Source organism: Cryptotermes secundus, unplaced genomic scaffold (assembly GCF_002891405.2).
Source record: "Cryptotermes secundus unplaced genomic scaffold, Csec_1.0 scaffold3069, whole genome shotgun sequence".
Lineage (NCBI taxonomy): Eukaryota > Metazoa > Arthropoda > Insecta > Blattodea > Kalotermitidae > Cryptotermes > Cryptotermes secundus.
The window spans coordinates 26910-47459 of NW_019741337.1; the positions used below are offsets into that span (position 1 = coordinate 26910).

Genomic DNA, 20550 nt, shown 5'->3' on the forward strand with positions numbered 1-20550 from the left:
AAACACGATCCGCTTCTAACAATGGTCGCGGCCAGACTAACCGATGCACGTGAATGAAACTTTGTGTGACGGTAGAGGGAAGTCCAAGGGTCAATGCCCTACCCTCCTCTTCGTCAATGACGTGGCCGGAAATGAGTCATAAAAGTAATCCGGGTTCTTTATTGCCACACCTTGTATATTACAAACAGATCAGCAAGATGTTAGATTTCTGGGTAGTATGAAGCCTCATAAGCCAACGGATGATCACAGAAGAGGGAGACGTTATGCAATTGCCAGTATATGAAATATACTGTCACATATTGGTGACTAGATGCAGGGTTTGGATTAGTAACTGCATTTATTAAACACTTATAACAGGTAACCATAACACTATCACTAATCTACATATGCTGCAAATCACTACTCCAAACATTAAGGTTTCTATATCTTCACCAGGCATTGCTAAGTTATGGGTGCTACCCATGAAGGTCCTTCATGGCCAATCCATGAAATGCCACTCTTCATTTACAGCTCATGAACTGCATTCGCCAACTGCTGTCTCAAAACTTCCAACTCCTGGCCAGACATGGTTAGGAGTTGGAACTTTTGGCTCTATAAACTTCTGCTCTATGATTATTCAGATTGTGTGAACTCCAGTATCTGCTGTTCTGTGAATATAACTCCCAGCACAAATGAAACAAAGTTTTGTCAAAAAAAAAAAAAAAAGTATATCATATGTGGGTCTACTTCACCGTTAGGAAAGTACCGTGACATTAAAACTGAAGAGAGAGCGACTAGTAGGTTACAGCAGAGCAAACAACTCATCAGCATAACAATAATTAGACACACAGCATTTTTTGTTGGGTCCACCCTGAGGCTATATAACTTGAGGCAGTTGAGAAAAGGCCAAGAATATACATGAGAGACAAACCCATCTTCTCGCTAAAGCCAATGTTACATAATGACTATGACTACAAGAGGTGAGTTGGGGGGGGGGGGNCTCTGGTCGTGATCCTCACGGGGCTTGATGCGAAGATGAACTGATTGGCAGTAAACTGATAGTTGTAAAGTAACTCTAACTTTGCAGATTAGATGTGAGACAGTCACCAGTCAGCGAAGACAGCAACTGCTGAACAGAAGCAGAGGAATCTATGGCACTGGGAGCCATTACCAGGTGACAATTGCTGAAGACACAGCAGACTGAGATGACTTTAGTACATGCTGTAGTCAACTGCAGTGTGTGTAAATTAGCAATAGCACTGTAATTAATTGTAGTTATGAGGTTCAATCAATCCAGTTACCAATCCAAATCATTGTCTAGTAACTAAATATATGACAATATTAAAGGCTCCAATTATGAAAATTCACTGTTAGTGGAATCACATGGTTGCAATTCACGCACTACTGATGTATTAAAAGGGATTCCATTTCAGGAGTACTGTGAAAGTCTTTCACTAATTTTGACACCCTAAACTTCTGTGCGAAGTATCTAGCAGACGTATGAACAGAATGTTCAAGCTTATCCCTAAATTTATCCCATTTCTCTTTAGTGAGCACTTGATGTTTCAGTTAGGTCTTTTGCTAGCAAATGGGTCTCTCAACATAGAATTAATGTGACTGGGTGAATTATCATGCAGGTAAAAAAAAAACAATAGCAGCTACAGTAACATGCTGCTTGTGAGCTACCAGTGGGACAGCCCATGATATACGAGGGGGGACCCAAAAATAACCGGAAACGACCTGTTGCGTGTATGCTTTGTAGTTACGAGTTGTGCTACTAGGTGATGTTAGCTGGGGGTCTCCCGCGACTGTTAGCGAGCTGGCGTCAGTCTGAGTTAAGTGGTTTGTCTGTGGTGCTCCGTTGTGTGCGTTCCTGTTTCAACCCTTTGGGGATTAGTGAGATGGCCGACCAGAAGGAACAAAGAGTGTGCGTGAAATTGATGAAGATCTTCGAAAGACCATTGACCAACTTTCTGAGGAAACAAACATCTCATGGAGCACGGTCCAGCGAATTTTAACCGAAGGTTTGCACATGAGACGGGTGTCTGCAAAATTTGTTCCTCGCTTGCTCGGAGATGACCAAAGAGAAAACCGCGTGAATATTTGCCGCGACTTGAAGAGTGAAGTGCAGTTTTCCCTAACAGAAAGCAAAATTTCACGCACACTCTTTGTTCCTTCTGGTCGGCCATCTCACTAATCGCCAAAGGGTTGAAACAGGAACGCACACAACAGAGCACCACAGACAAACCACTTAACTCAGACCGACGCCAGCTCACTAACAGTCGCGGCAGACCCCCAGCTAACACCACCTAGCAGCACAACTCGTAACTACAAAGCATGCGCATGCAACAGGTCGTTTCCGGTTATTTTTGGGTCCCCCTTTGTATAAGCTCACTTCAGTCGTGCTTTCTAAAAATCTTACAATATGAAAGACAAACATGACCAAATCGAGATGTTATGGATAACGTGCAGTATAGGACACAAGAGTTTAAATATATCAACATTAAGACAAATTACATTCCGATATACACCATTTATAAAATCCCAGTCACATATTTCAAAGTACAGGTATAACTTATTACAGAAATACCCACCACAAGTACTAGCCCATGACCAATTCATGATTATATCTCCAAGGTAATTCGGATGTCGAACCCAGCCCCACCATCCAGAAACAAGAATCTTTTTTCCACGATATGTTGGTATTGTTTCCAAATCTGTAACAATAAGACACTGTATCAGTCTAATGGCATATCATTTGATTCTGTACACCTAGAATGCCTACATAAAATTAACCCAGAGACCTAAAATAATTACCTCAAAATTATCACAATTTTAGGCTGTCATACATACCTGTTGTCCTCTGAAACATCAATCTTTCATATTAATATAGCTAAACGGCTAATGTATACTGCTGAGATTACTTACGAGCCAAAGCAGGATTCAGTGGATTTTTTCTGAATTCACTCTTTTGTGAATTGCTACCTCGGTAAATCACATAGCCGATGGTATTGACAACAGCAATAACTGCCAAGCAGTACAACGGCACTTCCACCCTACAAAAAAAAAGGGGGGGGTTTACAACAGCTGATGGGCATTAATTTAGGGACATTAACAGCAACAACTTTAAACATAAAACATTTATACCACTGAACTGTATTTCACATTGTTTCAAGGTCATTCTATGTACATTCATCACATGACACGAGCTAGCAGCCAAGAGATATCCATAATACTCCACATTTTAGACTAGATAAATCAACCACACTACACCTATATTGTAATTTCTATAACTTCATTATACATATATACATAAATACACAATTCTGAAGCAGTGAGAATAGAAATGAACTCATACAAGAACTTCACATGTCTGAGAATGAAACTAAGACAGTGAAAGGTTAAGGTAAGGGTGAACGAAATAATTCCTCTACATAAATAAAACAAAGTAATTACAAACCTGTAGACAAGCAAAAATCTTGTGATTGTGGTTGGTATGAATGGATATATGTCATATGCCAGTGTCAGCATGTATCCTGTACCCTCGTACATAACATCAAAGCTAGTTGGAAATCCATCCTCAAACCACAGAAAATCTAGAGCATACCAGATTTGAAATCCAGCAGCTAACAGCAGAGTAGATGAATATCCATTGCTCTGCTCTATGCTTTTAAGTACCAATGCAGCATTCACCACAATCTGCCATAACAAATGTACACTTTTCCTTACTGTAGATCATAATTAAACAGTCTGTAATTATTACACTCTTCCCATTCACACACAAACATACTTCATGTGTTTAAAATTAATTTTAAAAATGAGAAATTTCCTTTGAATTATCTACATGTTTGGATCAAAATTCCAGATGCCTGGATAACCAGGAGTTTACTGTGATGGAATTCTATATTTCTATCTACAAATCCTTTTTTTTTTCATGCCAAGTCACAATAAGCAGTGATGTCTCATCAGCATATGAGATTAGGTAGAGACCTTGAAATAGTGAAATGAATTTGGAGGAGTCACACTCAATTACTAAAAGGCAGACACTTCCAAAGTATTTTTGGTCTATAACCTCACAGTTTTGAGTTGCAATGTTATAAATTCCTACCATCTCAACATGTCCAGCTGAGAAATGTAGCATTAATGAACATGTTCTGCAAAGGTATATCAGTCAACACACAAACAACATAAGTCTTCAACTTGTAGTTATGTGAATGCATGGGGGCATCAAATTACTGTTGTACACATGTTAATACATTGCAAAGCACATACTGCAATATCAGGAAACTGAACACATAAGTAGTATGGAATGAATAAAATCTTAAATTACTGCAGAAATGAATTATCATAACAACTCACCATTCCGATTATACCAGTCCTTATCAGACAAATTTTCACATCAAACGGCCCAATCCGAGGATTCACCTCTCTGCCCATCCAGAAGTCATATAAAACACTTCCTGTCATTGCAAATGGATTCTGAGCCACTAAATGGGCTCGTCCACCTCGGATATATAACAGTACAGCAAAGAGATATGCACATACCAACGCAGTGACCAAGAACTGAACATACTTGTCTGCAATAATTGTTACAGGAAATTCAAAATATCTCAGAACTCCAAGTATTGTCACTGTGATAATGGCACTCAGTAATCCTGAAAGCAAATTAAAAATTACAACAAATTTCGATGTCAATATATATACAAAACCATTGCCCAGACTCACTGATAACCGTCACAAGATTATGCACTCTTTCAACAAATGGCATACCAGTAACATTACAGAGGTCCTAAACCAAGTACTGTCACGCATATAAACATATTTTCACACATTCAGACCTAAACCTAGACATATAAGCTTGGAAAATCCCTGTAACCAGCCCAGTCATTCTGAACTTCTTGGATACACAGATTCTAAATGACACTTCTGGCAGTCCAACATCATCTGTTTCTATGGTGGCTGCGTGGGGGTGGGCCAGTCAGAAGCAACTCCCTGGTATCGTGAATGACTCAATGTATTTCATAGTGTCTCAGCAATCATTTTAACCCCACCCCTCCCTAAATTCCCACCACAATAAAAATATAATTCTCCTTTTTTCCTAGAAGCATACTTCTACAACTGAGTAAACTTAAATATCATATTCATAATTAATTAAAGTTCTTAAGAACTTAAAGACCATAATTTTTTCTGGTGTTTTATTACTATAATTATCCTAACTGAATTCATGCACAATGTATGATGCTTGCTTCTTCTGTGGCCAGTACACCCATCACAAAAAAAAATCTGTTAAATCAGCTTGTCAGTCATTTTCAGCCTTTCACAGCCGAATGTTATAATTATTGGCAGCAAGTAGCAAGCTGAATGGCCGAATGTTATAATTTTTAGAGGCAAGCCACGTGCTTCCTTTGTGAGTGCTGGCAGTTTGACCTTGGGTTTGAAACCCAAACAAACTCATGAATATTCATGTCAGACTTTTTATTTGTTAGCTCTAAACAATGACATCGTTTATCAGGGTACTGATTTCCAAACTATTTATGTTTAGATATGACTGTTTATGACCTGGTGAGCCAACAGAGGTCGGCTTTGTTTTGAGAACTTAGAGGAGGAAATATCTGTGGGCGCTTCATATCAGTGCTACCAGAGCTTTCAAGGAAGTGTGATGCATTCATGGATTGGTTTGCAGTGTTGAATTGTCAGTTAGGACGTCAGTGGCGGATTTTCTAATATTTCATTATTATCGTCCATGATATGTATGCCGTTTCCGTCTAGTAGTGCATTCAATTTTACCTGTTATTTCACAACATGTTGTGAAATAACAGGTGAAATTGAGTGCACTACAAGACGGACGCGGCATACATATCATGGACGAAAATCAGTGCAACAGGACGCTAAAATACAACATTATTTCGTTATTAGTTAGGAAGTCACTGTCAGACTCCTATATTTCTTTGTATATCATTTTTATTGTGTATCTTGGAAGAGGTATAAACCCACTGAGCCAGTGCTACTTTGTGCGTAAAGACATCTTCATCACTGTGACTTTCGGTATCAGTGGCAGACTGGCACTTTTCGACTACTATTCCAGTTACTTTGAATCACAATTTTGCGTAAAGACGTAAAGATGCATATCTGTTACACAAGTCATGTGATGGAAAAATGACGCACAAAAAATTCCGTGAAATTTTGGTGCGTGATTTGATTCTGGAATCACATGAGGCAAATATCACAGTCAGTGGCGTTTCTCGGGGGTGGCCAAGTTCATCTGGGGCCCAAATGAGTCAACTAGAGGTGAAACATTCAAAACACTGCCAGCTAAAGGAAAACAAAGATGTCGTGTTTGTTCTATAAACAAGAAAAGCAGGAGCACGCTTTTCTACTGTAAAAAGTGTGATGTTGCGCTGTGTGTGGTGGACTGCTTCGAGAACTGGCACATGCGGGTCAGAGTGTAAACTGTGAAGTGACGCAGTCCAAACCGTGTACAGTCCGAACCAAATATTACTGTATGTAGTGTCATCATATTTACATCACCACCATGATTCAAGCTTGAAGGAAAACAATGGGTAAGTCCTTTAGAATTTCATAACGTATATAATGACTATATTTTGCATTTAATGACAAAATAATCACAGTTAATTTTCATTTTTAAAACTTACCCTTTAGTGTATATGTAGAAAATTTTATTGTCTTTCAGGTTCTTTTTAGTTCATATTCTGATGTTGCATAGAATGGAAAATATGCATTTTTTTTTCTGAGAGTTTGCAATGTTAAAGACTTAGGGCCATTTAAATTCCGGCTGTAGGGAGCTGCTGGCAATTTAAAAGTCCGTACATTAAAGGTTAAGAATAGAGTTCTGCTGGCAGAAATACAATTATAGTGTAGCATTAACCTTTATCCTACTGCCCTTTAAATTCAGGTTTTCGCAGCCATACGGAATTCTTTAAAGGGCCGCTATTTGAGATCCGTTAAAGCTGTAGTCACTTAACTAAATTCGCTCCTATTTCTGCAATTTCTGTGATAAGCGAACGAAATAAACGCTGTTTTTTTCTCTAAAGAATATAGAATCAGATATTGTAATTTACAGATTGTATAAAACATGTTAAAATTTTTGCACTGACACCAAAGTAGAATTTTCGCAGTTTCTTGTTTCTGTGCAAGAATTCATACGTTCTGGAAACCCCTGAATGGATTTTGCTGATGACGAGACTTGTGCAAGTCACGGTAACACCGGATGTTGAGTCTAGAGCTTATCTTTGGCTACTACGAGAATGTGGACAGTGATATAAAGTCACGTGTTGTTGCATATAGAGTTCTTCTAATAAACAATACGTGTACTGTTCTTGTAGAGATGAAGGCTAGCATTTGTTTTATGAAATCGTGTTACTGTATGAACACACACCGTAATAGCTTCGTTCCTGGAAGCATTCAGTCGAGCGTAATTTCAAAGTGTGATCGTACCATGACGTAATTCTTGTGGAATGAAAAGTGGGCGAATGGCTCGGCTGCACAATAAGATTACATTTCTTTATACAGTTTCATTACACTGAGTGCTTGGTTCGTAACTGGAAGTGTTCTGTCTAGCTATTCGTCGGCAACCTGGGGACCACCACACCAGCGTGGCACGAGGAGTGTGAATAATTATTCAGGTGGAGCTGTGGGCAAACTGTGCCAAACAGTTATAGCATCTGTTGTCGAACCTGGAAATGGACAAATAAGCTATTTTTCCATCTCCTTGGTCTGAACAGTTACATCCTGTTGTCACACTGAGAATTTCGTCTCGCTCTTTTGCGGAACATGCTGTTAGGGGTCCACCTCGCCATCAACGGCCAGGGGTCGAACCCCTGCCGTTTTATGGGAGATATCTCGACTATAGAAGGCCAAACCACATCACTGGCCGACTTGCTATACTTCGCAATTGAGGTGTCGTGTGTGCTTTTCGCGTGGGAATCGAAAGACCGCCCGGACAAAGTGCGTGAATTGCGAAATCGGACTCTGCATTTCCGGATTTTTTTGAGAATTCCACACGAAGGCAACATTCCGGCAGATGACGCACGTGGGAAGACAGACCCTCCATGCAGATGGTGGCCAAAAATTATGTAAGTAGGACATAATTTTCTACTTTAAAATTTAATTTTATATAACGTTGCCACGCGCGGACTCTGCGACACCATACAGCGTCATTCGTACCGGGGACTTTCTTTTAATGACGACATACGTTGTCTTTAGTCGTTTAAAGGTTAACACAAAAAAAAACTTGCACTTATAATGCTGGAGTTTTTTGTATGAAATGTTGTGACTTGAGGTTACTCCATTCAAGACCTCATGTCCCAGCCAGCTGACATGTGAGATCTCACAAGTGAGATGTGTCACACCACTTGAAGAATTCTGCTCTACAACTAGTACTGACAGAGGGAGCGGCCTCCGTAGTCTAGAGGTAACGTTCCCACCTCATGACTTGTAGTACGCGGGTTAAAATACCCGGCGGAGGTCGTCGAATTTTTAAGGGCGGAAAAATTCAGGGAGCAAGTCCTCCGGGAGGGTCTTTAAGCCGTGGGTCCCGTGTCGTAGCTTTACGGCACATAAAAGAACCTCATACCTCCAAAGGAGGTCACTGAGCAAAATTGCGGACGTTTGCTGCCCAACAGCAGTCACTAATACCTCCGGTAGATGGGGGGAAGCATTATAGATACTTCTCAGCCAGTAGAGCCGGTCTCGCTGGCTGGGCGGGACTGATGGTAAGCACCAATACCGGTAGGATATAGAGGCTGGTAGAAATCATAGAGGGAAGCACAATGGACCACTACAGGTCTAAGTGCATGGGGAAACCCACCCTCTCTAATAACTAACTAACTAACTGACAGAGGGACTGGTAAAAGGCATCAAAATGTAATGTCATGGTTCCCAAATCCAATGTGTTACTATTGTATGTATACTTATGATACAAACAGGCAAACATTCTCAGAAATATGTTTAAATAACTAAATGATGTTTCTGTCGTGTTTAGAATGCAGAAATGGCTCTTAAAAAATTACCATTGCATCGATACTGAAGCCTGCCTAATTTATTTGGCAACCCATCAACAAGTTTTCCCACTGGTATAATGGACAGCATGAACTGTAGTGCTATAAATCCAAGACACAATGCAGCTACTTCCAAGTCAAAATATGCTTTCCAGTCAAGTGGGATTGTGAAATTTTTCACTCCATACTGTGCCTGCAAAAAAAGTCACCAAATTATTACTTCATCTCTCACGTGTGTCCATTATTTCACTTTCACTCCATATTACACAACCCAAATATAAGTCCAACCTAACCATATTTTAAAAATTAATCTTCATAACTGTGAGAATCTCACAAATATGTCATATCAATAATTCTAAACAGTGAAGCGTGCATCTTACATGGTTAGCAGTGCTCTCTCTTTCTGGCTACAAGAGTAATGAATAAATCACATAACTGCAAATTTGCAACACATTAATTTTCCTGCCTATCTACTACATGTGACATATTTAAGAACGGGCCACTTTCTTTGAAAAATACAACTAACTATTTTGGTTGCAAAAACAAATTCCCCCTTGGTGTCTCTCATCATTGCTCACCTTAGAAGAATACAGATGAGCTGCCAGAAGTGACAGTGGTGAAATAATTTGCAACAGCAAAACTCCAAATATGCCACCAAACTCCTTAACTTCTTGACATTCTGATTTTGATGAGGGCTTCTCAGGACATTCCACTTCTGTCTCACTAGATACTTTCAATTGCTCAATTCCCTTTTTTTCTTCTAATCTGTTCTCCAACTGTCAGAAACAAACCAGCATACTATAAAATAGCAAAGAGCTGAGAGTTGTAATAAGCAAATTCTCACATCAGCGCCAACCCTAAAGCAAAAAATGAACAAATACTGGTACCATTTTTAGCCTGAACCAATCTTCATGAAACTTTGTATATCATGGCAACTGAGCCCATCTGAAGAGCATACTTAAAAATTCCCTTCCAAAAGTCTGTGTCTGTTGCACGGCAATGGCTCAGTAAGCACATTCCCAACACAACGAATATATGCAACAGTAGGGGAATTGTTGGACGTGTCATTTTCTATGCAGTCCATGCTTTAGAGTCTCTGAATCCCCTTATGATTGCTAGATAACAACTCAGTAAAGATGTTCCTGCAGCAATGAAGAATTGCTGGAGGTGTAGCTTTCTGTGTTACAAGTCCTATCAAAGGAAAACAGACAGTCAGTTCTTCCCAAATCTTCTTGTGTAAGTTTATATTATGAACCTGCTTCTTTTCCCACCATTGTGTCTAGCTACAGAATGAATAGCAGGGTTCTGAGGCAGAAGCAACAGAAACCGTGCTCTTCATCACCATGCCCAGAAATATTCCAAGGACCATCCAGCTGACACCTGCGAATGCCTGCAGCTCTACCCCATGCACCTTGTAACTGTGTGATACACAAGACAACATGGCTCTGTTACAAAGTATTATGTAAAAGACTTACTTCATGTTATAGTTCACTTTTAATAGCAGCATCTAGTTCCCACTTATTTGGTGGTGATACAACAAAGCTTAGCCCCCTTTTGTTTAACCAAGAATGGAACTCTGCTGCCTACCTCCTCATGAGTGATGATTCTTCTAGATCTCCTTAAAAGAACAACACACGATGTAGAGGGCTCTCTTGATTGTCTTGTACTGCTTGAAAGATCAATGCCATCTCCAGTGTTGTGATTGTAAACACTCACTACAAGAAAGCATAAAAACTAAATGATTCTGATGTTTCAGAAGAACAATAAGAAGGAGAACACATATCACCAGCAAAGGAGCTTAGCAACTGTCTGCATGCTTGCTGTCTTATAATTTCCAATTTATTTGTGGCCAGAATCCTGAAGACCATCAAATTCTGTTTCTATTCTCATCCCCAGCTACTACTCTCCTATCGCCCAATTACACTCAGGATAACTGTTCATAACTGCTGTACTACACTTGTCTGAAGAGAAGTTTACAGGAGGATGAAATAATGGTTGACTACGATGCAAAGAATGGATTAAGGAGCAGAATGATTTAGTTCATGGTACTGATGCACTCTGCACTCAACAAATTTATGAAATCCAACAGGCATTAAGGTATGTTTCTTGGAGTACTTAACAACGAAATGTCTGCCTCACAGATTATATAGTAACAAATATCAAGATCAGTGGGAAGAAAGTTTTGTAACCTATTTTGAAGAATAATCACAGAATTTCCATCAAGGGATCAAAGAAAACTATAAACTCTCATGCACAGAAGTCAATGGATTACAATTTCTTTAAAATTATGCCAGGAATCTCAAAACTCATTGCAATGAGTCTGCAACTTGAAAGACCTGATGCAAAGTTGGGAGAACTTAACCTACATCTCACCCTTAATGAACTGATCCAGTATATAATTAGTGTGTGTAATTTTTCTAACATTACATGCCAATAAATTCTTATACAGGGTGGGGCACAGAAACTTCCTTTTTGTGAAGGCGCATTGTGAAGGGAGGGGAGGTTGCAGAAAAGTGGGGATAAGCTCGGCGACCACAGCAGTTGTGGAAGTTTCTGTCTAATACCCCTCAGTAGGAAACATGAGGTGGATGAGTGAGCAGCGTGCGTTTGCTGTCGAAGCCTATTTTACAACCATTCCTACGTGGCGGTGCAGTGTGCATTCCATACTCACTTCGGAATTAAGCCCAGAGGTCCGGTTCCCGACCAGAAATAGATTGTTTTGTGGGTAGAGAACTTTAGGACAACTGGGAGTGTGGTGAAAAAATCAGGACAACAACGGACTGTTACGCCAGAAAATGTGGAGGCAGTTCGACAGTCGATTCTGAGATCTCCAAGACGCTCCGCTCGCAAAAACATGACTCACCCTAGACATATCCAATCGTTCAATGTGCCGAATTCTTCACGAACATCTTCAGTTCCATCCCTATAAGATGGTTGTTGTGCAAGAATTGTCACCACGTGATTTCCAGAACCGAATAATGGCGTGTGAAACATCATTGAAACTTTACCCCCTGACACTTGTTTTCGTTAGTGATGAGGCACATTTTCACCTATCCGGATATGTCAACAAGCAGAATATGCGCTATTGGAGTGGTAACAATCCCAGAGAGCTCCACGAGAGACCACTTCACAGTGAAAAGGTGACAGTATGGTGTACGTTGTTGAGAGTTGGAGTTATTGGCCCTTATTTTTTTTAACACTTTGCAGACTGGTGGCATATTTTTATGCCCAGCGCTTTTAAACGCGGCGGACCGGTGGCATATTTTTATGACTTTAGGACACGTTAGATTGTAACACACTATACCTTTCTCTGGCGCCACCCAAATAAAATGACTACTGCAGAATATTATTCAGGAATGTTTACTTAGTAGGCAGTAACTTGATCTCGCTGTTTTGGTACCCCCTCCAAAGGAAAATTATCTTTGACCCTTCAAGCTCTTATGTACCAGGCAAGAAGTTAGTTGCGCAATGAGTCAAGGACAGAAGCGGTTGAAAACCAAGCGATATCTGACGTGAGCTATTTGACATTCCTTCTGAGATGTGCAGCGATAGTGATTTGACAGTGGCAGTGGACAACAAACAATTGTGGCCACAGACAATAAAAGTGAAAGTAGCTCCGACGAAAGTGCAGGTAGAAGGGGAATGTTTCCAGAAATATCACACTTTCAAGCACTTCTAGAAGCACTGGTAAGTGTTCTCCAAAAATTTTAGTTCATAAAATTAATTAGGATATTTTATATTAATTTTTAAAGTGAACAGTGCACAAGTTAGGGTAGTGGGTTAAAAAATGCCAGTCCCCAGGGTGATTTAAATTGATGGTCTGCAAAGTGTTAAGAAGACAATCCATGCAGTTACTGTCAATTCACAGCGGTATGTGAACATGATTAAAAAATTTTCAAACCAGCTCTTGAAGAAATGCATCTAGGAAATGTCTGGTTCCAACAGGATAGTGCCACAGCCCACACAGCCCAAACTTCGATGACAGTTCTGAGGGCAAAGTTCCCTGGTCGGCTCATCTCGCTTCGAGGTGACATCCCGTGGGCAGCGCACTCACCTGATCTAACACCCTGTGATTTTTTTATGGGGATAACTCGAGGCAGGGGTTTTCAAACATCACCCCACAAACCTGCTTCAGCTGAAGAATGTTATTCAGCAGGAAGTAGCCCAAATTCTGGTGCACATGTTAGAACGTGCAGAGGGGAACTTCAGAAAACGGTTGTATCAGTGCATAGAGAACGGTGGCCACCGCCTTCTTGTTTAAAACTACATTTAAAACTTTAAAGTATGTTCTTTCCTTAGCTAAACATAAATTTTGTCTATCAGCAATAATTTTTCTTTTATCTGCCTTCAAAAAAAGGAAGTTTCTGTGCCCCACCATGTACTACATGCAAAATTTCATAATTGTAGTATACCGACTAAACACGTCTCCTCTACAATTATTGTGTCACCTCAACATGAAAATATGTGATAAGGGCCTAAGTGACAATGTTTCATGAAAACAGAACAGCAAAATCCATCAGCTTAGTTTCTAAGTTATAACTCCATTCACGAGAAACTAGAGGCACCCAGAAGCTAATACATAATGTGTGCCTCAATATGAAAGATTTCCCAAACAACTTGACTGTTCCAGTTATTTCCAGTTTCAGTCTAATAAAAAATCACCTGGTGATTGCTGAATTATTTCTTCCTCAGACGGAATTACAGTTTCTGGTACGATTCTTGCAGGAGACTTTTGCCTGCGAGCAGGTGACTTTCTCTGCCTTGATGATTTCCTTGATGGTGACTGTTTTCGAGAGGTCCGACTTGGAGATTTTTCAGTACGTGATGGTGACCTCCCAGACCGACGGGATGGAGACTTTTCAGATCGACGGGATGGAGACTTTTCAGACCGGGATGGAGATTTTTCAGACCGACGTGATGAAGATTTATCAGCACGACGAGCTGGAGACCTCTGTCTGGGAGAGACTGAATTCTGAGCTGCAGCAGCCGCTGCTGCTACTCGAGCTGGAGATTTTCGGAAGTTTCTCTCTGGCTGTTCAACAAAAAACTTCATATTAAGGAAATCAAGGACTATGTAACCCTGCAATTAATTTAAAAATACACAGAACTAAAACACCATCCATACCAAGATTTAATTTATACGAAAGCAGAAACCAGTTTTGATTTACATAACTATTCCATACATATCACATCCATCCTAGATTTAGACACAAAACATTTCTTTAGTTAATATTTGACCCACTGGACACAGAAAATTTGTCCTCTAGACTACAAAATTCAATCACTTTACAAGCGTTTGTAGAACACAAAAACAATTTAATGAGCTACACAAGTGAAGCAACTTCTGCAGGACTCAGAGCACAGTTCAAGAACCAGTGTTCTAGGCTGAAAAAAAGGCAAAGAGACCATGACACAATGTTACATTTAGTGTGCTCATGTACATTTGTTCAGTAGTTTATACTGGACAGACATGAGCAAAGATTACCAGTACAACTGACAAATATTTACACATACATAGTTGCAACAGTCACTGTTACACCTTTAATAACAATACGCACTTTACAATAACCATCTCAATATTGAGAAATACAGAAATCTGGCCCTTTAGGGATCAAAATCAGGATTGTAAAACAGTTACTAGTAACAATTTACCATTAATATAGTAAACAACCAATTATGCAATACAGTATTTAACACAGAGAACAAGCAGATATGACATTTCAGTGTCAAAGCTGTTGAACAAATCAAATTAATTAAGGAAGGACATAATGCACAATGAAACATGGATTTTATCATTTGCCATCATGCCCAGACTATGAGGACCACTGGACTTTCTATCCAACTGGGATTAGAGCTCTTTCCTGGAAGTAGTGACGAGGGCATGGAACTGTCAAGTGCTGAGGTTAACCATGAATGGAGCTCTATTCCCATATTTACTACTAAGCTGGTTTGTGTGGTAACAAAGCTCTACACTTGCAGTCAGCAGGTGCTTGGTTCTAATCTCTACAAATACTGTATACTTTAACTTGTACATACCATATTTCCTCCTTGAGAATCTACTTGAGCCTTTCTTCAAACTGTATGCGGACACCTAAATAAAAAACAGTTACTAGTGAATATACAATGGACCCTAAACAACTGGCCAACACAGTTTCTTCTCATATGCGTCACCAAATACTACCACTGAGAAGAAAACTCAATTTTCTACACTTGAAAAATGTGGGGAAGGTCTCCTACTTTGTATCCATGGGTCACAAGGAATCAATTTCCAAATCAGCGAAAGAATCATCCTAAACTTACTCGTAAATTCTAGTACCACAAATAAGTATTTACCTACATTGTTATAATTTCAAAATAACTACTTTTTGGATATTACCATAAATATAAAATCTGTATAGGCAAATCCTGAGCAACCTAAAGGCAACAGCTCAATGTTTTTCAGATTTTCATCCATGAATACAACTACTGGTAACGAAGATAGGAACCCTTCATACATACTGCCCACACATCTCACATTAGGCAGCAACCACTTCTTTCTACATCCCCTGCAATTTGTCATTCACTAATCATCCCATAATTTGACACTATATGGTCTGAGATACTGACAACATTGTTAAATAAACCATAAGGAAATACATAAATCGAAACTTATATGCAAAACAGGTTCAAACTGTGGCATAACTATGCAGTTTTCCGTTACAATGTTGCACTATGTCGGTCACTACTTAAGTGTAATTTATATTCTTACATCAAAATTCATGCTATATTGTTACATCTGAAAGAAATTGCTAATCTGTAAAAATATGGATTTGAGTATACAGCATAAACGATTTTCCATATGTGAATAGTCTCGGTTTCTGAACTGTCCCCGGCCTCAGCTACCAGTTTCTCACAACAACTGAGTCCCAGCGGTGATCTAACTGACTGACTGCTCCTAACTTGTCCTGCTTATAACATCTTTGCATGGACCACGTAGAAAACACCATTCCTCTCCTGCAATGTGATTGTTGCTTAGCAATGACATGACGTATTTCACTGTTCTGTTCACAGCCACTGGCATGGACTGCACAGAAAACACTATTCATCTGTTGTTGTTTATGAGCCGCTGCCTAGTAACGGCCAGCTGTTGCAACTCCACAATTCTTGCTTTGAGCGAATAAGCTGCAGTACTTTGGGATAAAGGGTAGTAGACTGCTTATGTTATAGATTCACCACTATGATACATATGCAGCAATGCTCATCCACCTCTTTCAGCATCTAAAGTCTTCAGCATCTAAAGTCATGCCCAGGAATGCCAACACCAAACAAGTTACAACAACACTTTTGATCCCATGTAACATTCGCTGTTGATTTATTTATCAATTATACCAATTGTTCAGATTATACGGTACTGAATGATAGGTTGATCAGTGAAGTGGTAAAAATATGAATGAAATGGCTGTGGCCTAAGATACTATCCTGACACCTGCCTAGAGGAACTGAGAAAAACTATGTAAAATCTTGATCAGTACAGCCAGTCTCTGGGCCAAGAACTGAACCTGGGAACTCATGACTACAAAGCAGGGATGCTAACCATTCAACTGTGATATCGAGTGATCCCAGATAACAAAGACTCCCTTCAGCTGCTGCAATGTTACGTTGCTGATGTTTCATTAGGTTATGTTTTATTCTTTAATGTGAAATTACTTTTCATAAGTATCCAAAACTTCTAAGTAACTGTTATGGCCAGTCACTGTTTATTGTACCTTTCTTCATGTAAAATACATTTAGCATTTATATTCTTTCCTTTAATCACCAAAAACATGCATGAATTATCTTCCAATAGCATTTTGTTAAGTTGTGGATAAAACTATGAAAATGAAGAAAACAACAATTCCAAAGATGATCCAACCTTCCTCCAGTCACCTGCCTAAGAGTAGTGCAACCTCTCAGACTTAAGCTTTTCACGGCAGATACAATAAGTAGTATAAGGTAAACTCTGATCAGAATATATGGCCTCACATCTTGGAAAATGGTACTCTAAACATAATCTACAAGGTGGTTCAAATATGACCGGGACTTTCTTTTTTAAATCAAAATTGCCAAACACTTACTTGCACATGTCAGTCTTCAACGTACTCCCCTCCGGAGTCAACACATTTTTTCCAGCATTCTGGAAGCATCCTGATGCCCTTTTCAAAAAAGTTATGTGGTTGGCGGCGTATCCACTCCCGAACATTCTGGATGACGGCATCGTTGTCCACAAACCACATGCCTTGCAAGTCTGATTTGAGCCTTCCAAACAGGTAGAAATCACTTGGTGCCAAATCGGGACTGTACGGCGGATGTGTCAGAAGGTTCCATTTCAATTTCCAGAGGGTTCCCATTGTTGTATTAGCCGTATGGGGGCATGCATTGTCTTGAAAGAAGGCTACCCGCTTTCCACCTCTCTTCCGCTTGGATCAGATCTTTTCCTTTACGTCTGTTGCCAGGAGGTCTGAGTAATAAGCTGCAATGACTGTTCTGGCATCTGTCAGGAAGTCTACATGGATAACCCCCTGTCAGTCCCAGAAGAACGTTGCCATCACTTTTCCTGCTGAACGGCTCCTCCGTGCTCTCTTGGGTTTGGGAGAACTGGTATGCCGCCACTTGTGTGATGATTGCTGGGACTCAGGAATGAAGTAGTGCACCCACGTTTCATCGGTGGTCACTATAGACTTAAAAAATGCATCACCTTCATCTTCAAACTGCTGTAGGAGACGACTGGCAACTTGCACGCGCACCATTTTGTTCACCTCCATTAAAGTGTGTGGTACCCACCATGCATTCACCTTTTGATAGTGCAGGTGGTATTTCATGATGTCTTCTACACTACCAACACTGATGGACAGCATTGCTCCAAGTTCCTTGATAGTGATGCGCCTATTCTCACAAATAAGTGCGTCTGCACAATCAATGTTTGGCTTGGTGACGGATGTTCGCTCAAACACACGGGTCTGTGAGAGACACTCTTCCTCATACTGTTGTTGGAGTCTGTGGTGAATTTCAGCAGACGGGACATTTTCTCCGAGGAATTTGATCACAATGCGTTGTTCCACGCTCCACGGTACCTTCTGTTCACTCATCACTCTAGCAACTTCCAGACAGGACTGAACAGGTTCTAACCCTAACAGGAGGGAGGGTGGAGGTTGTGGCTTCACTCTCTCAAGGTCGCACAGCTGCTGCGCAGTGCGGCTTGTTTACAAAAAAATCAGTCCCGGTCATATTTGAACCACCTAGTACATAATAATAATTTGAAGAAAGAGGAAGCTCCAAAAATGAACAATGTAATCCATGCTAAGCTACGGAACTGATGAATAAATGCACAGCAGCAGCACATGCAGCTTTACAGGCCACTTGTCATGAAGTTTCATGAAAATGTAAACAAAGAAAAATTTACACATTACAACATGATTGTGCTTTTGCAGGCCAGTGGCAAAACATATTTCATTTTTAACTCACCTGATAAAATTTAATTGGAGGCTAAATCATTTACTGCATATACACTTAAATCATACAAATTCCTGAGATTCGGCTTCCATTATGGTCAATGACACCCCTAGTAAAAACCGCATTGCCACCATTATCCTCACAACAGTGCAACCTACAGAAACTTAATAACGAAAATATGCACGTATACACATACATCTGTGTACGCCCAATTTATATTACCTAACAGTAAACAATTCATAAAGTGTTGCAACCGTACTACGAATCAACCATGCCAGTCTTCTAAAAAAACATGTCCTTGTGTTATAAAACTATACAATTATTTTTATATAAAATGACATATATTCAACAAATACCACTGAGATCATGTTTACTTTTAACTATATGTAATAATCACGTTTAAATCATACCTCTAAACAATATCACATAAACAGTAACGACTTCTCACAATATCCATAAGCGACGCCAATCTTCCCAATCGTCATGTGACATTGAATATGATTGGTTAATGACAATCAATCCCAATTTCCTATTGGTTGCTCGTATTCCAAACTTTTCTCCGGAAATAACTATAATTAAATATTCACATATATACGTTTCTCAATTCAGATTTATTAATGCAATTATTATGGTACTGTTTCTCTACGAGTAATTTTAAAAATGAAATCACGGTTGGTCAAATTTCTAGGAAATCATGTACCCAAATGTGCGAACAAAACTTTATCCACAATGTTGAATTTCAAACCAAGAACTTAGATTTTCTTAGAACATATTATTGTAAGGGTGATTAATCGTAATTTATTAATGTAATTTATGTGACATTAATACCAGTTTGAATTTCAATGTGATCGGTTTTGTAAGTATTCCACTTGATTCACATGCATCCACTACAAGCAGCATTCACGCAAGACAGCGGGCGTTTAACGCAAATGAACTTCCTTCCGGTCGCTCTAGGTCCTCTAGGTCACTGCATTTGCTCTAGGTGCTCTACTTGTCCATGTTTCCATCACAGATCACAGATTACTGATTTCCTGTGTTCGCAGACGTCACTAATCCGTGGTGGTGGACGACCAGACATCAGAAAAATATCAGAAATGGCATTTCAGTGCAATAGGTAATAACGTTGAAATTTCTATAGAACTCGATTTAGCAAACCGATTTTTTTTTATATAGAATGACACTCCTAAACCCAAATTTATATTATTAGGTTTTTTAAATGCTGATAAAACTTTTATAATTACAGGATTTTTCTACAAAAACAGTTGTCGGGGTATGTTGTCCGTGGTATTTTGCCTTCTAGGTAAGTTGCCGGAGTGGTGCGTAATAACCTTAGTGTGTCAGTCTGCGAAACTCGTAGAATATGCCCCGTGCTTTAATTTCACAAAACTGTAGCTGATTATGACGAAGGAGAATAGATTTTAAAAGTACTGCACCATCCTTAAATATATTTTGTATTAATATCGTTCATTACTTTTAATATTTTCTGCTGCAGTAAAGTTGATATATTTTGACTTGGAAAAGAGATGTACAGTAGAACTTGGTTATAACGTCATCAAAGGGACCTAAAAATAGTGTCGTAACCGAAATGGGCACTTCCACAGTAGTTATGTTAGTCACGTAAAACTACCAAAAACCGAGTTAAAATGTTGCATTTTTTAGTGAAATCCGTAGTTAAGTACAGACTAACATAACATTAACGTGGAATTGCCCAAATGTGTAATATCAAAGACATATTACAGCGCTTTTCACTGACAATACACACAATATTTCACGAATCACTTTAACTTTCTCTTCAATGCTTAAAACTTTCCTTTTCATTGCCATGTTTTCGCTACTGCACTTCTCTGGGTTTAGGCAGGAACACTATAGGGTAAGTAGACAATGTGAGGTCCTGTTAGACGAGATTCTAGGAAAGGAATGCAGTTAACAACCTGCCGCGTCCTCTAGCACTATTCACGCAGTCCCACCCCACACCCTTGTTTTCGCATAAAACCCACGGTCCTCTTGCAGATCGCGGTCGTATTCTTCCAGGACAGTCACGTCAACAAGTAGAGAAAGTGAGGGTGGGCAGACACATCGAACTTTC

General features: G+C 39.6%; 2 protein-coding genes across 4 annotated transcripts in view; one reads left to right on the forward strand and one right to left on the reverse strand.

Annotated features, from left to right (window-relative positions):
• Nucleotides 1-19380, reverse strand: part of LOC111872740 (delta(14)-sterol reductase TM7SF2) — a 22027-nt gene extending 2647 nt beyond the window's left edge. Inside the window, exons 1-11 of one of the 3 annotated variants that reach the window (XM_023866903.1) lie at nt 19293-19380; nt 18875-19033; nt 15033-15087; nt 13659-14028; nt 10584-10711; nt 9575-9772; nt 9009-9189; nt 4339-4634; nt 3440-3678; nt 2908-3035; nt 2574-2696 (exon numbers count right to left, since the gene is read on the reverse strand). In XM_023866903.1, coding sequence (XP_023722671.1) covers nt 2574-2696; nt 2908-3035; nt 3440-3678; nt 4339-4634; nt 9009-9189; nt 9575-9772; nt 10584-10711; nt 13659-14028; nt 15033-15035 — 1666 coding nt within the window. In that variant the 5' untranslated portion in view covers nt 15036-15087; nt 18875-19033; nt 19293-19380. Of the gene's footprint in view, nt 1-2573; nt 2697-2907; nt 3036-3439; nt 3679-4338; nt 4635-9008; nt 9190-9574; nt 9773-10583; nt 10712-13658; nt 14029-15032; nt 15088-18476; nt 18752-18874; nt 19034-19292 lie in introns of those variants that run through there. The other 2 variants (XM_023866905.1, XM_033754817.1) reach the window with 2 other exon arrangements.
• A 79-nt stretch (nt 19381-19459) lies between these two features.
• LOC111872742 (succinate dehydrogenase cytochrome b560 subunit, mitochondrial) overlaps nt 19460-20550 on the forward strand; it is a 5807-nt gene continuing 4716 nt past the window's right edge. The window contains exons 1-2 of the mRNA XM_023866906.1: nt 19460-19578; nt 19708-19764. Of these exons, the coding sequence (XP_023722674.1) occupies nt 19559-19578; nt 19708-19764 (77 nt within the window). The 5' untranslated portion in view covers nt 19460-19558. The remainder of the gene's footprint in view (nt 19579-19707; nt 19765-20550) is intronic.